This window comes from Thamnophis sirtalis, unplaced genomic scaffold, assembly GCF_051295495.1.
Source record: "Thamnophis sirtalis isolate CommonGarterSnake01/CBP01778 unplaced genomic scaffold, rThaSir2_p1.2 scaffold_10, whole genome shotgun sequence".
NCBI lineage: Eukaryota > Metazoa > Chordata > Lepidosauria > Squamata > Natricidae > Thamnophis > Thamnophis sirtalis.
Genome location: NW_028261390.1, coordinates 10,040,520 through 10,055,777, shown reverse-complemented (window position 1 = coordinate 10,055,777; position 15,258 = coordinate 10,040,520). Strand labels below are relative to the sequence as shown.

General features: G+C 43.5%; 1 protein-coding gene across 1 annotated transcript in view; it reads right to left on the bottom strand.

The window, feature by feature from the left end:
• Positions 1 to 740: 740 nt before the first annotated feature.
• GPAT3 (glycerol-3-phosphate acyltransferase 3) overlaps positions 741 to 15,258 on the bottom strand; it is a 44,747-nt gene continuing 30,229 nt past the window's right edge. The window contains exons 5-12 of the mRNA XM_087724049.1: positions 13,875 to 13,964; positions 12,583 to 12,676; positions 11,092 to 11,207; positions 9,493 to 9,548; positions 8,164 to 8,249; positions 5,460 to 5,588; positions 4,664 to 4,743; positions 741 to 2,137 (exon numbers count right to left, since the gene is read on the bottom strand). Of these exons, the coding sequence (XP_087580175.1) occupies positions 2,017 to 2,137; positions 4,664 to 4,743; positions 5,460 to 5,588; positions 8,164 to 8,249; positions 9,493 to 9,548; positions 11,092 to 11,207; positions 12,583 to 12,676; positions 13,875 to 13,964 (772 nt within the window). The 3' untranslated portion in view covers positions 741 to 2,016. The remainder of the gene's footprint in view (positions 2,138 to 4,663; positions 4,744 to 5,459; positions 5,589 to 8,163; positions 8,250 to 9,492; positions 9,549 to 11,091; positions 11,208 to 12,582; positions 12,677 to 13,874; positions 13,965 to 15,258) is intronic.

The window sequence follows — 15,258 nt, the reverse complement described above, 5'->3', positions numbered from 1 at the left end:
GGAAGGGACCTTGTAAGCTCCATGATGGTGAACCTATGGCAAATGTGGCCAAAGTGGCACAAGAAGCTGGGTCGCCCCACTGCTACAGAGCACTTTCCATAGTAAGCTGTTGTGGCCCAGTAGGAGCCATTGGAGCTGCCGATAGATAGCGAGGAACCCTATGAGTCTGCTATGGAAGATGATGTGGAGGGCCCTGAGCAGGGACCAGAGAGGCTGGTTGGCCACCAGGAGACACCTGAGGCATGGAGCAGTGGGGAAGATCAAAGGGAGTTTGTCCCTGACGCCAGGCAACGGAGGGCGGAGAAACGGAGGCAGCAGTTACGGAGACAGACTCATAAGAGATAATCAAGCCCAGGTGGTTGTGGCTTGGCCCCTCCCAAGAGATTATATAAGAAGAGACTTTGGGAGGAGTCCTTTTGCAGGACACAACCATTCGTAGTAATCTGGAGAACTTCTTGTCTGGTATGCTGTTGGAGTCTGGGTTGCTGCCAACGTTTTGACAGTGAGTCGTGCCTGGGCTTTCAGCCAACAGGATTATAATTGCTGTGAATAAAGAGTGGCAAACAGCTAAGCCTGTGTCTGCGTTCATTACTAGACGGAGGGGGGCCAGAACAGTAAGCATAGATGTTTTGGAATTGAGGATCTGTTAGGTAGCAAGGAACTGGAAAATCATTGAATTTCCAGTTCAATCCAGCAGTCTCTTGATATCCAGATAAGCGGAAGCACAAATGCCACTCAGCTACCCAAAAAGTGGTTTTATTTATCAAAAATCAAAACAGTTAATTGGCAAAATGGGGCAGAAAGCAGGGAAGAGAGACATAAATAACAGAGATTTTTTTAAAAAAGATAAGAGGACAATCACAACAATCTACATTATCGTATCGATAGGCCAAAAGACACAGAACATTTTAGCGCCATTAAAAACAACAACATGGACAATACAAAGGGGGGGTGGCTTTTGGTTATCCAAGATTTAACCTGTTTACAGGTAAGTGCAATCTTGTCTTGGTCTTGCCTCTTCTGGATACCACTGGTTGTTAGTCATCAGTCGTCCCGTTTCCGCCTCCCCCCCCCCCACACACACAAACACACTAACTTTTTGTACAAACACATTAGATCAATTCCTAGGAAAAGAAAAAAAGTTACTGCTAGTTAGAAATATAGAATTTATTTCAATGTACAGTAAGGCAACAAGTCATGTTTCTCATACAGTTAAGTGACAAATATACATAAAGGCTGCCAACACAATCTGGGAAAGAAAAGCATTGTATTCAATAGTTCTTTTGACTGATATTGCATGTACGTAGCTATATTCTACTCATCTTTTAATATTTTACTATCAAGGGAGCAGACAGACCTGCAGCCTGGAGCTTCTTAAACCCCCGTTTTCTCTTTAGGCAAGATGAAAATCAGAGAAACGTTCAGTTTTAGAAGCATCTTTTGAAAAAAACAGCTACGGGGAGGGAATTATAAGCTTCTCACTGATACTCCTAAGGGCCCCCTTAGTTACTCCTATGATTTATTCCTTCCCCACAAACATTTCGTTAACAACACCAACAACAAAAAACACAAACTCAGCAAAAATGACTTCGGAAATGTCGGACCACCTATTCAAACAAACACACAACAACAACCCAGTGTAGCCAGGGAGGAAGATTTGTTCAAACATCCTCTTATCACTTAAAAGATAGAACCATTGTTTGTACAATTAAATAACTTTGATTTTTTTTTTAACATTGTTACATACGTTCCCTTTGGCCGAGAATTCCACCCATTTTAGCTACTGGGATTTTTTTGATTCTGCTTCAAAGCTGGATTTCCAGACACCGAGAGTGGAATTCATTGGTGAGCACCAGAAAAAGCAAGAAAAATGCTTGTTGTTTTTCTGTTTTCTTTTTTTTTTTTTTTTGAACTGCGTACACTTGGAAGTTTTCCTTATTTATTTACTACATGGGGGTTAAAAAAATCCACCCTTTCTGACAGTGAACAAGCAGGAGACACATCCGCTGGGAGAGTTCAGCCCGAGTTGTTGGTGCCATTTGGCGGTGTTCCGTTTCCTATGATCACCTTGCTGTAGTTTTTCTGTTCCTCTTCCTTAAAAGTTTCCTTCACTTTGGCTCTTTTCAATCCGCCGTCCCTTCAAAGAACCAAAGGGAAAAGCAATGAGATAACAGCTATCTACTTAATACAATGCGCTATTAAGCAGTGGTGAAATCGAACAAGTTTCTCCTACCCGTTCTGTGGGCGTGGCTTGGGGGGTGTCATGTGACTGGGTGAGTGTGGCTCAGAGGTGCGCTGCTGCAGTTACGGCCCGGTACTGCCGTACCGGTAGTGGCCGGGAGTAGCTGAGAGCGTACCGCTCGTTTGGCCACCCGCCCGCCCGCACTTTATAGCTGTTTTTATGGCAAATGGCAAAATGCGCATGCACACACAGCGTGCGGTGCCTGCGTGAGCCCCAACAAGCAGCTGGTTGTCGCAGGGGCGGTGGATTGCGCATGCGTGCACGAACAGACCACGATCAGCGTACCGGTAGCGACAGTAAGAGCAACCCGCCACTGGCGTGGTTATGTAGTCAAGTGGCTTGGCAGTCAAAAGACAGAAGCTCACTTTAACAATGTCCTGCTGGAGCAGGGGGTTGGACTAGATGACCTCCAGGTCCCTTCCAGCCCTAGATTGCTGTGCTCTTTCAAGGTATCCTCTGAAGCTGCATTTAGTGCCAGGTTTGTGGTCCTCCCTCCCTCTCTCTTTCGCAGCCCCCACCTCACCGCTTTTTAAAGCATTTTTTCCCTGCGTATTCACCCAAACCAGCAAGGAAAAAATGTTTTAAAAAGAAGGGGTGGGGTGGGGGGGAGGGAGAAGCTTCCAACGATCATGGGTTTCACAGCTAAGCCGCACAATCCTTGGAAGCTTGGAGGCAAGCGGTTCCACTGATTAATTGTTCTAACTGTCAGGAAATTTCTCCTCAGTTCTAAGTTGCTTCTCTCCTTGATTAGTTTCTACCCATTGCTTCTTGTTCTACCCTCAGGTGCCTTGGAAAATAGTTTGACTCCCTCTTCTTTGTGGCAGCACCTGAAATATTGGAACACTGCCATCATGTCTCCCCTAGTCCTTCTCTCTATTAAACTAGACATATCCAGTTCCTGCAACCGTTCTTCATGTTTTAGTCTCCAGTCCCCTAATCATCTTCGTTGCTCTTCTCTGCACTCTTTCCAGAGTCTCCACATCTTTTCTACATCGTGGCGACCAAAACTGAATGCAGTATTCCAAGTGTGGCCTTACCAAGGCATTATAATTTATATTTTCTTGTACAGCATCGCGGAAGATATGGGCCTGGCAGCTCTCCAGGCCTGATAAGGTCTGTGGTTATAAATTCACCCTTTAGATTAATGAATTTATAGGCCGCCCAATCCCAAAGGACTCCGGGCTGCTTGAAAGCCTGTTTGCCAGGACTTTGCTGGATGTGAATGAGAGGAATTCCCATGAGCTTAATAAAGCAAATGCAAGCTCAACTTGCAATTACCTAATATGGTAAATTTCACTTACAAATCATAAATGCCTTATTCAGACTACCAGTCTGTTATTCTCGGAGCATGTCTGAATAAAAATGCTGTGCTTAGCAATGGGAAACTATTTCTGGAGTTGAATATGCTACACTATAAGTATTATATACTGTATGGATGATTAATATTAGCAGTAACTTGAACACATAATGCTCAATGATAAGTATGTATTTAGTTATGTTTGATAGATAACCAGTGATCTTATTTTTAATTGTAAAAACTGATCCACAAAAAGTTTGTAACCAAACGACATGCTTGACAAAATTGAGGGAAGTTTTTTATATGTGTTGTTTTGTTTTTGTTAGTTTTAAAAATAAAAATATATATTTTAAAAAATGCTGTGCTTTATACCTAAAATCCCCTAAATGTTAAATGTTAAATCAAGGGTTTCTTATAAAGAGAATGAGACAGAAAATACAAAGTTTCTAAACTGTTTTTAAGACTCACTCAGATCTCTAGATTAATATTCTTCCATCTGGAAGCAATCTTGAATTTAGGATCTCCCATTTTACACCCTCCAAAGCATCTCTCGATTGTTCTACTGAACTCAAAAACGGTCAATTTATGATACCCAAATATTGCTTTCTGGGCTAAAGTTAGGTATGTACTGTATATATTATATAACTGTGTTTCTAAATTTCTAACACTCATCATTGTAGCCAAACTCACAAATGATTGGAGGGCAGGGGAAGATTTGCATGAAAAGTTTCACCCTATCCTTCTACTGGTGTAATTATCATTACTGTCCCAAGATCAAAAATGTTTTTTTTTAAACAGTAAAATTGATCAACTAAAGGCTGTTCAACCCAGGATAAAGGAGGCACTCAGTGGTGAAATTCTATTTTTTTTAACTACTGGTTCTGTGGGCGTGGCTTGGTGGGCGTAGCTTGGTGGGCGTGGCAGGGGAAGGATACTGCAAAATCTCCATTCCCACCCTACTCTGGGGTCAGCCAGAGGTGTCATTTGCCGGGTCTCCAAACTACTCAAAATTTCCATTACTGGTTCTCCAGAACTGGTCAGAACCTGCTGGATTTCACCCCTGGAGTCACTCCTCTTCCAAATCTTCTTGGCTTTCCATTATAAGAGCAAAATATTTTCCTTACCAGGGCAATTCGGTAAGGCCTCCTTGTAGAGCAATAGCAGATTTCACCCGGTTGGCAAATTCAACAGCACCTTCTCCTTCCTGTATATAAAGGAACACAAGGAGAGATCATCCAATTGTCGATATGATAGCAAAAAGGGAATTCCGCAGCCAAGAGGAAGTAGTGCTCCGAAAGCAGAAAGGTTTCTGGATGGGTCTGTTCTGACCTAGGCTTCCCCAGAAGCACGAAGCCCTCATCCCGATAAACCCCTTTTATTTTATTTACAGCGGATTCCTCTCCAGCAAAGTCCCAGCCCACAGTCTTTCAAGATCGTTCACAATTACCGATCTTTATCAGTCTTGGAAAGTGGCCAGGCCAATATCTTTCAGATGCTGCAATTCTTGGAAGAATGCAGGAATGAACTAACTGTCTCCTGCCAACACCCCTCCCCTTTCACTCCTTTTATTCCCTTTGGGCGGGGCCATTCACCGTCCACCTGTGGCCTTACTCCTGAGTCGGCTCTTGTTCCTTAGCTATTCCCTTTTCCTGGCAGCTCTCCTCATGCGCACACTGGGAACAGGCTCCAGCTGTTCATCTGCCTCACTTATGTCTGACTTCAAAGGCAGCTGATAACTCTCTGCCTCTGACACAGAGCCCTCATCAGAGCCTTCCCCAGACTCCAGGACTGGCCCATGTTCCTCCCCAACCTCCTCGCTGTCCAACTCTGCTGCCAGCTCTGCTGGCGGGCCACAACAGGGTCAGCCTGAGAAGTTGTGGTGACCCTCAAAAAGAGTCAAATAACAGAAATGGGACATACCTTTCTTGTCACGGGGGGCAGGTACCACACCTGGCACACAATGGCCCAGCTCGTCATGATTCGCAGGAGGTAACTCACAATGTTATACTTGCTGCTGTTCCAGAAGGCGTCACCAAACCGTGGGTCATACTGCAACAGAAAGGAGAAGTTGAAGGATCATATACTCAACACCATCATACAAGAAGCGGCTTCAGAACATATAGACCAGGGGTGTCAAACTCAAGGTCCAGGGATCTGATCCGCGGGGTACTTAGATCTGTCCTGCGGGGCCACCCTGGAAACAGCAAAGGACCGGACCATGGCGCTTCTCCCAGGGAAAACAGGCTCCCAAGCTCCATTTTCGACTGCCACGGCCTCCTGCAACTCTCTGCCAGTGAAAACAAAGCACGCGGCCCTCCCAACCTCTGTTTTTACTGGCAGAGAGTTGAAGGAGGCCGTGGCAGTCAAAAATGGGAGCTTGGGGGCCCATTTCCACTGGCAGAGCTCTCGGGCCCCCACAGGCGCCAAAAGCACTGACGTCGAACTGGCCATGCCCACCCTGGCCATGTCCCCCCCACAAGTCAAAGTAAGAGCCAAGGTGGCGCAGTGGTTAAATGCAGCACTGCAGGCTACTGCTAGATCAGCAGGTCAGCGGTTCAAATCTCACCGGCTCAGGGTTGACTCAGCCTTCCATCCTTCCGAGGTGGGTAAAATGAGGACCCAGATTGTTGGGGGCAATATGCTGACTCTCTGTAAACCGCTTAGAGAGGCCTGAAAGGCCTATGAAGCGGTATATAAGTCTACTGCTATTGCTATTGCTATAAAAAAAACCAACCCTGATGTGGCCCTCAAAGAAATTGAGTTTGACATCCTTGATGTACACCAACACATGACAACTACCGCCGAAACTTCCGAACTGTGTGCTTGAGAAATAAACAAATAGTGAGGGGATCTTTGGTGCTCTGTGAGCTTGGTTGTTTTCTGTTAGGAATATAATTGTAACGGTTGGGTTGGCAATATAAATCATATAGCAATGTTACACCTGTTTCTGTAAAATGTGATTGGTTGCTGTTTCCTCAATCAGCCATAAGAGGGAGCCAGAATGACTGTTAGCTCTCTGTCTGTTAGATGCAATAGCAATAGCAGTTAGACTTATATACCGCTTCATAGGGCTTTCAGCCCTCTCTAAGCGGTTTACAGAGTCAGCATATTGCCCCCAACAACAATCCGGGTCCTCATTTTACCCACCTCGGAAGGATGGAAGGCTGAGTCAACCTTGAGCCGGTGAGATTTGAACAGCCGAACTGCAGAACTGCAGTCAGCTGAAGTAGCCTGCAGTGCTGCATTTAACCACTGCACCACCTCGGCTCTAATGCTGGGCTGATCTGATCTGATCTGGAAGCTGGCTGTTAGAAAGCGCCATGAGCTATTGTAAGTTTTGCAACTGTTAACAAACTTTGAGTACCAGACTGATTATATGATACTGGACTATGTTATTTGGATTATCCCTTAACTGAAAGACGTTGATGACTGACTCTCTTATCCGTGTATGACTTGGACTGTTTGATGGACTCTGATACCTCTATTTCCACGAAAGTAAAAGCCTATTTAAACTGCAGTGTCTCTGTATGCTGGTTTGTGTGTTCTCCAACACAACTCTCACAATGCTTCTCTGAACGTACTCGCTCTCCCAACGGGGAGCTTACCTAACACAGACGTTTCATTACCCAAACTAGCGTGTTTCCCCGAAAATAAGACAGGGTCCTATTTTCTTTTGACCCCTAAAATAAGCGCTTGGCCTTATTTTGGGGGGAGGGGGTGTTTCTTAATATTTTTGAGGTGCAGGAGGCGGAGAGCGTGGTCACCTCGTGGCTGCTGCTGTGTTGCGATATTTTCGGGGAGGGCTTATTTCAACCCATGCGCTCAAAAGCCCGATTGGGCTTATTATCCGGGGAGGTCTTATTTTGGGGAAAAACAGGGTAGTAAGCTCATCAGTGCTAACAAAAGAAAGGGGTTTGCTCTCATTTTCTATTATAGTGGCTTCCCCTGTCAGTCTTGGTGGGGGTGGTCTTGAACGTTGTAACATTAGTTTGGCAGTTTCTTGAACCTCCAACACCACTCCCACCAACACTGACAGGGCAAGCCATAGAATATAAATGAGATGGATCTGATCCGTAACAAGTCTTGCATTCCTGGTGCGATAGGTAGATGTAACAGGAGAGAAGCAGGGTTTTTAAAAAAAAACATGTAGGCAGCTAGACCAGATGAACAAATGAACTCCACAGAAAGACTAAGTTTATTGAGATTGGCTACAATGACAGAAAAACAGAATAAGCCTGATTGTCTCCTTACATTTCAATGAATTAGGGAGATACCATCTAAGCCACTTCCAAACTTTATCTGGACATTCTGGACTTTAAAAATGTTTTATCCCTCAGCCTGCATATTTCCATCAAGGTACCTTTTCCTTATAGCAATAGCACTTGGACTTACATACTGCTTTATAATGCTTTTACAGCCCTCTCTAAGCAGTTTATAGAGTCAGCCTCTTGCCCCAAACAATCTGAGTCCTCATTTTTACCCACCTCGGAAGGATGGAAGGCTGAGTCAACCTTGACCCTGATGAGATTTGAACTGCTGAACTGCAGCTAGCAGTCAGCTGAAGTAGCCTGCAGTACTGCACTTTAACCACTGTGCCACCTCGGCTCTTATTCTCTTCACATACCTTGATTGCTACCGGATAGATGGTGGCACCTATTTCAAAGCTCCCCTTTTTGAACATCATAACAGAGGTGTTGTTTATGCAGGTGCCTGGACAGAAGAGAAAGAGAGAGATAAACAGGTGCTTCCTGTCAAGATATATGTAAACAGTTAATAGCGTGATCTGAGACCCAGTTTCTCTCCAGATTCTGCATCATGCAGAAAGGAATTCAAACAAACCGAAATTCAGTTTTTGTTCAAATATTCATGACTGGGACAGACATGGGAACAAGGTCCCAGTCATGAATAGCATAGCAACTAGGTCAGCCAATGGGAGCTTAAACAGGTCTGAGTGTGCAAAGAATTGAAACAGAAACTTAAGCAGTCTGCTGCTCTGAGAAGTAAACTAGTAGTCTCTCTGGGCTTGTCTGCTGAAGTGAAGCTAGCTGCTTGTGTTTGCCTGTAACTCGCCTGCCTTGTGTTTTACTTGGAAGAACCACCTGTTGGTATAGTACATTTATTCATCTATTCTTATGTATATAAAAGAAGTTAATGAATCTAGTTGAATCAGTTATCTATGTGGGCTTTCTGCATTTGATTTTTCTGCAACAAACTCTTGAGAGTTTTCCTCTAGACCACTACAATGTGGAAGAGAAAGAGGGAGGAAGGGAGGGAGGGAGGAGTTCGCATGCATTTGTGTCCCACTCCTAGTCTGAAGTTCTCCATACCTCTACATGAACTTCTAAACTGAACTCATGCTAACCTGCCAACATCCAAGTTTCCAAGTTTAATAGAATTTGTATGCCGCCCACTCCCACTGGGACTCTGGGCGGCTCACAACAAGACAAAGAAACAATTAAAATTTAAAAAATAAAAATAAAAATAAAAAATACAATATTAAAATTCACATCACCCATTCCATCTAAGCGGGGCTGGATATCAATCAATAGCCCCAGGCCTGCCGGAACAGCCAGGTCTTAACGGCTTTACGGAAGGCCGGGAGAGTGGTAAGGGTCCGGATCTCTGCATCCAGTCAAGGGACAGCAACCACAAGACCAAATATAATACTCCTAGGATGCTGAATTAGTTCCTCCTAGTTGATATCAGTTTTTGTCCCCTTTTGTGAAAAACGGGCAGATAAACAAATATTTTTATTTGATATCCTTGCCTCTAAAGAGCTGCAAATGTTCCCCCTCCCTCCATCTTTTGTTTCCTCAAAGCATGAGTGATCGCATGCATACATTACGGTGTGTGTATAAAGGGGGGGGGATCATTCACCCAGACTTGATTATAAACAACCATCCAGAAACAAGTGGAGGAGAGAAATATGCACATTCTGGTCTTTGGATTTTACCTTCTGGAAAAATAAGGATGGGCAATTTGTCCTTGTTCGAAATGTGTTCTCTTAGCCTAAAAAAAAAGAATAACAACGCGAGAAATATGTTAGGCATTGCCCGAGAATACAGGAGAGATTTTCATAATTGACTCAATTTACAATCTAAGAGGATTCGTTCAAGTTTTAAAGGAGGCAATAATAAAAGTTTTAGTGATAGTATAGTATAGCCTTTATTGTCATTGTACATTATGTATACCAGGGGCAGTCAACCTTTTCATACCTACCGCCCACTTTTGTATCTCTGTTAGTAGTAAAATTTTCTAACCGCCCACCGGTTCCACAGTAATGTGATTTATAAAGTAGGGAAGTAACTTTACTTTATAAAATTTATAAAGCAGAGTTACAGCAAATCCCTACCGCCCACCATGAAAGCTGGAACGCCCACTAGTGGGCGGTAGGGACCAGGTTGACTACCACTGATGTATACCAAGAAATTGGTTTTAGCCTCACTGGCGCAATCCATGATATAAACAACATAAATAGTATAAAGAATAATCCCTATGCAAGTAATTTAGGGGAAAAGAAAAAGAAAGAAAAAGAAAAACTAGTCATACGTTTCCACGTGTGTGTGGAGTGATTGTGGTTGTGTTTAAGAGTCTGACAGCCCAAGGATAGAAACTATTTTTAAACCTATTTGTTCAGCTGGTTATGCTTTGATGTCTTCTGCCCAATGGTAGAAGTGAAACAGGACGAGAAATCAGAACAACAGAGTGGAAAGGGACCTTGGAGGTCTTCTAGTCTAACCCCCTGCTCAAACAGGAAACTCTACCCCATTTTTGTTGACAATATTGATCTTCTTGAAAACCTCCGGTGATGTAGCATCTACAACTGATTTAATTATTCTCACTGTCAGGAAATTTCTCCTTATTTCAAGGTTGGATCTCCCTTTGATTAGTTTCCATCTTGTTCTATCTTCAAGGAGGCTTTAGAAAATAGGTTCACTTGCTCTTCTCTGTGGCAGACCCTTAGATATTGGGAATCTGTTATCATGGCACCCCTAAATCTTCTTTTCATTAAACTAGACCCAATTCCTATGCCCAAATAAACCAAGACTTATACCTAATTAAAAGGGACACAGTGGCTCAGTGGATAAGATACTGAGCTTGTTGATCAAAAGGTTTGGCAGTTCAGCAGTTCGAATCCCTAGTGCTGCGTAACGGAGTGAGCTCCCGTTAACTGTCCCAGCTTCTGCCAACCTAGCAGTTTGAAAGCAGGTAAAACTGCAAGTAGAAAAAATAGAGGCCACCTTTGGTGGGAAGGTAACAGTGTTCCGTGCGCCTTCAGCATCTAGTCATGCTGGCCACATGACCACGGGGAATGTCTTCGGCCAGCGCTGACTCTCCTAGAGTCAGGAATGACTAGCACATATGTGCAAGGGGAACCTTTACCTTTACCTTATACCCAATCATTCTTCATATGTTTTAGCCTCCACTCCCCTATTCCATTCGTGTTGTTAGCATTTCAAAATGGGCAGAGTCACATGTCCTTCCTAGCCTTTCACTGAGCTCCTGGAGAACATTTTTTGAAATGGAGTAATTGGGGGGGGGGGTCTCTTACCTTTTTGTCACCAGATGGCGATCTTTCATTTCCGAACGCTCAAACCAGATGTGAGGAGAGGCCTTAACTGTGGCTCTTTGAATGATACCCATCAAACCACCATGAGCCTGTCCAACCTGGAAATTCATCCATACCAAACAAAAACAAACAGGAAAAAAAAATAAAAAAGGCAATGACTGTATTTTTCGGACTATAAGACGCACCGGGGTGTAGAAGCCGCACCAAGATTTCAAAGAGGTAAGAAAAAACAGTTTTCATCCTCCCCGGCCCCCAGAAGCACTCTGCAGGCTTCAGCAGGGATGGGGGAAGGGAAAACGCCCCCATTTTTGTGAAAATTGGGCAAAAAATTGGGGCATTTTTGCCTTCCCCCAGCCCCACTGAAGCCTACAGAGTGCGTCTGGGAGCTGGGGGAAGGCAAAAACGCTTCCGTTTTTGCGGAAAACACCCCATTTTTCACTCATTTTTCACAAAAACGGGATGCACAGGCAGGGCTTCAGGAGGCCAAAAATGGCTGTATTCAGTGTATAAGACACACCAACATTTCCACACTATTTTAAGGGGGGGGGTGCATCTTATACTCTGAAAAATACGGTAAATAGCACACCTTTCTTCAACTCCTTAAGAAGTTACAGCTGCATTCCAGGTAGCCTTCAATTTACAAGCCTTCATTTAGTCACCGGTCAATGTTAGAACACTGAAAAAAGTGACGCATGATTATTTTTCATACTTAACAACCATTCCAGCCTCGCCATGGTCACGTGATCAAATTTGGACGCTTGGCAACTGGCATGTATTCATGACAGTTGCAAATGTCCCGGAATCATGAGGTTACTTTTTGTGATGATCTCAAAAGCAAATTCAATGGGGAGACCAGATTCACTTACACAATTGTATTACTAACTTAACAACTTCAGTGATTCATTTAAGAATTCTGGCGGAGAGCAGCTGCACATGTGTTTAAATATTTTCGGGGAGGACTTATTTTCGGGGGAGCGCATGTACTCAAAAGCCCAATTGGGCTTATTATCCGGGGAGGTCTTATTTTGGGGAAAACAGGGTAGAACTCAACTGATTAATCTGTTAATCGCTTTCAATGATGGAATCCTTAGCATTTGCATATAGTGCTCCAAGAGCTAATTAAATTCTACACTCCTTACAACTGATGCTACTTCAATTTATTTTGTATAAAATATTAAACTGTAATCTATTAAGGGAAGTTTGAACGACTTGCAAAGCATGCTGGCAATTGCTACATAAAATTAATAAAGGGTCAAATATTTCAACCCAAAGTAGCCAGCAAATAGAAAACACAAAATGGCATATTTTATATCATTGATACTTTTCCTTTACATCATTTCTCTTTTCCCCAAATGTTCACTTCAATTCGGGGTAAGAAATTCTGCACAGTTCTTGGAACCCAGGAAATGATTAAGGGATGTCGATTTTCTATTAAGTGTGCAGTGACAAAATTCTCAACCTATTGTGACATACCATTGTGTAACAGCCATCATTTGTCAGGATTATAACATCTATCGGAGATGTGTGATTTGCTACACAAATTCCACCTTTTTGGGGTCGGTTCTCCCTGCAATAACAGGACATGTGATTCGCAACATTGTAGTAAAACAGCCATCCCATAATCCCTCTACATTTGAGGATTCCACTGCTACTGCTGGTTTAAAAAAGACTTTTTGGGCAAAAAGCGGCACATGCTTCCAGTTTTGGGCAAAACTGCACCCATAGTAAACCATTGATTCGGTTAATGGTTGCGGCTTTCACTTAACAACAGTTTTGCTTAACAACCAAGGTGACATGGTTAACGACTACTGTACAAAAAGGTCATCAAATTGAGTCGGTAGTGTTAATGATCCAATTTATGACTGTCACAAGTTACGATTGCAATTGGGCAGGCTTGAGGGCTGTCTAGCGAGACAGAATCAGTGGACAGGTGTCACCCTCATTCCATTGTAACTTCACACGAGAATCCTCCGCAGAGGGCCAGGAGATGCTAAATACACCTGAGCCCCTACAACAGGGGTGTCAAACACAAGGCCCGCAGGCCAGATCTGGCCCACAATGTGGTTGGATTCGGCCCACAGGGCCGTCCTGGAAAATGTAAGGGGACCGGTCCGCATTGCTTCAGCCCGGTCTACCCAGTGCGAAGAAGAAACATATCAGTAGTTTGGTGAGTGGCATCGAGCTGGCCACGCCCATCCAGTCAGCCACGCCCAGTGAATGGCGTAAAGCTGGTCATACCCACCCAGTCGGCCATGCCCACCTGAGGTCAACCACAGCCCTGATGCGGCCCTCAATGAATTTGCGTTTTGACACCCCTTACTCTACAATAGGCAAAGGAATAGAGAGTTAACAGATCAACAGGAAAAGGAATTCGTGCAATTGGGACATCCCTATGATTACAAATTGCAGCATTTGTTTATATATTAAATTTATAGGCCCCTAAATCCTATTGACTGGGCCGCAGCTCAAAGATAACAACTCTTTTTCCCCCCAGAGTTCTTTTTCCAGTATCATCAAGGTTAAGACAGAATCAAAATAGGAAGACTTTAGGTTTGAGAAATGGCCCACTCACGGTCCACTTGCTCACAGTCACATGCCTAAGGCAGGACTAGAACTCCCAGTCTCCTGGTTTCTAGGCCAGCGCCTTAAGCAGGATCCCTCAACTATACGAATGAAGTCCAATTGAGTAATATGTGGGTTAGGTTTAAATCAACAACAGAGCAAGAGAACTTAGCTAATTGCAGCGCCTATGGGCTTCCGCTCACCTGTTGTGATAACGAATGCTTCCTGAGAGGGCCCGGACAAGGATTCGGCAGCAGGTGAGATGGACAAGATCACTCAGCCAGTCTTTGGTTCTGCAAAACAGAACATCAAGCGGTTTAGAAATTCTCTTCATCAGAGGATTCTCCAAACCACAAATTAAGTTCACCATCTAAGTAACAAGGGAGAAGCCCAGATGTTATCAACTATTACAGAAGAAGGGCAGCCCAGGCCTGAAAGAATCCTAAAATGGTGTGTGTGTATGTGCGTGTGTGTGTGTGTGTGTGTGTGTGTATTAAGACTCGTGGTGTCTTAGCAGGTAAACAAAGCATTCTAAACTATACTTTATAACCTTCCAAATGGGATAATAATAATATAAGAATGGCAAAGAAAAAGAATAGTTATGTGAATATATATATCTATAATCTGTACGTAAGAGAACAAATGACAGTAAAAATACATAGCATAATATAGGTAAATAATATCTGGTCATAAGTAGCTAAGTTTAAATAAATAAAGAAATGTACATAGAAATGGATAACGAATAAGGAGATTATGAATGAAAGATAGAAATGTATAGTAGGGAAAACACTAACTGCAAAGAAACCGATTCGGAACTGCTGTATGATATACGATGGAACGTACTGTTCCTGTGTTGCTTTTAAGTTATGTGTTTGTTTTTGTTGATGTGTTTATGTGTTTAAAATAAAAAAAAATTATCACTGTAAAAAAAGACCCGTGGACTTAAACTTGGCAACTTTTAAGACCTGCGGAATTGGCTGCTCCAGCCAGCTAACAATGAAAGAAATGAAATACAATAATACAGGTAGTCCTACTTAACAAGGGTAATTTGGATCAGAAATTCCATCACTAAACAATATGGCCAAAAGGTTGGCATTACAGATGATCTCTACTTACAATAGCAATAGCACTTAGACTTATATACCGCTTTACAGTGCTTTACAGCCCTCTCTAAACGGTTTACAGAGTCAACCTATTGCCCTGAACAATCTGGGTCCCTATTTTACCTAACTTGGAAGGATGGAAGGCTGAGTCAAACTTGAGCCTGGTGAGATTCGAACGGCCACATTGCAGGCAGCCGGCAGGCAGCAGAAGTAGCCTGCAGTACTGCACTCTAACCACTGCGCCACCGCGGCTCATACAACCATTCGTTCAGTGACCATTCAAAGTTACAAGGACTCTAAAAAGGTGACGACTTACAACCAGTCCGCACATGACTGTTGCAGAATTCCTACGGTTATGTGATCAGAATTTGGGTGCTTGGCAATGGGCCGGTATTTACGATGATTGCAGGGCCCTGAGGTCATGTGATTCACATTTTCAACCTCCCCAGCGTGCTTCCAACGAGGAAAATCGATGACGGAGGTA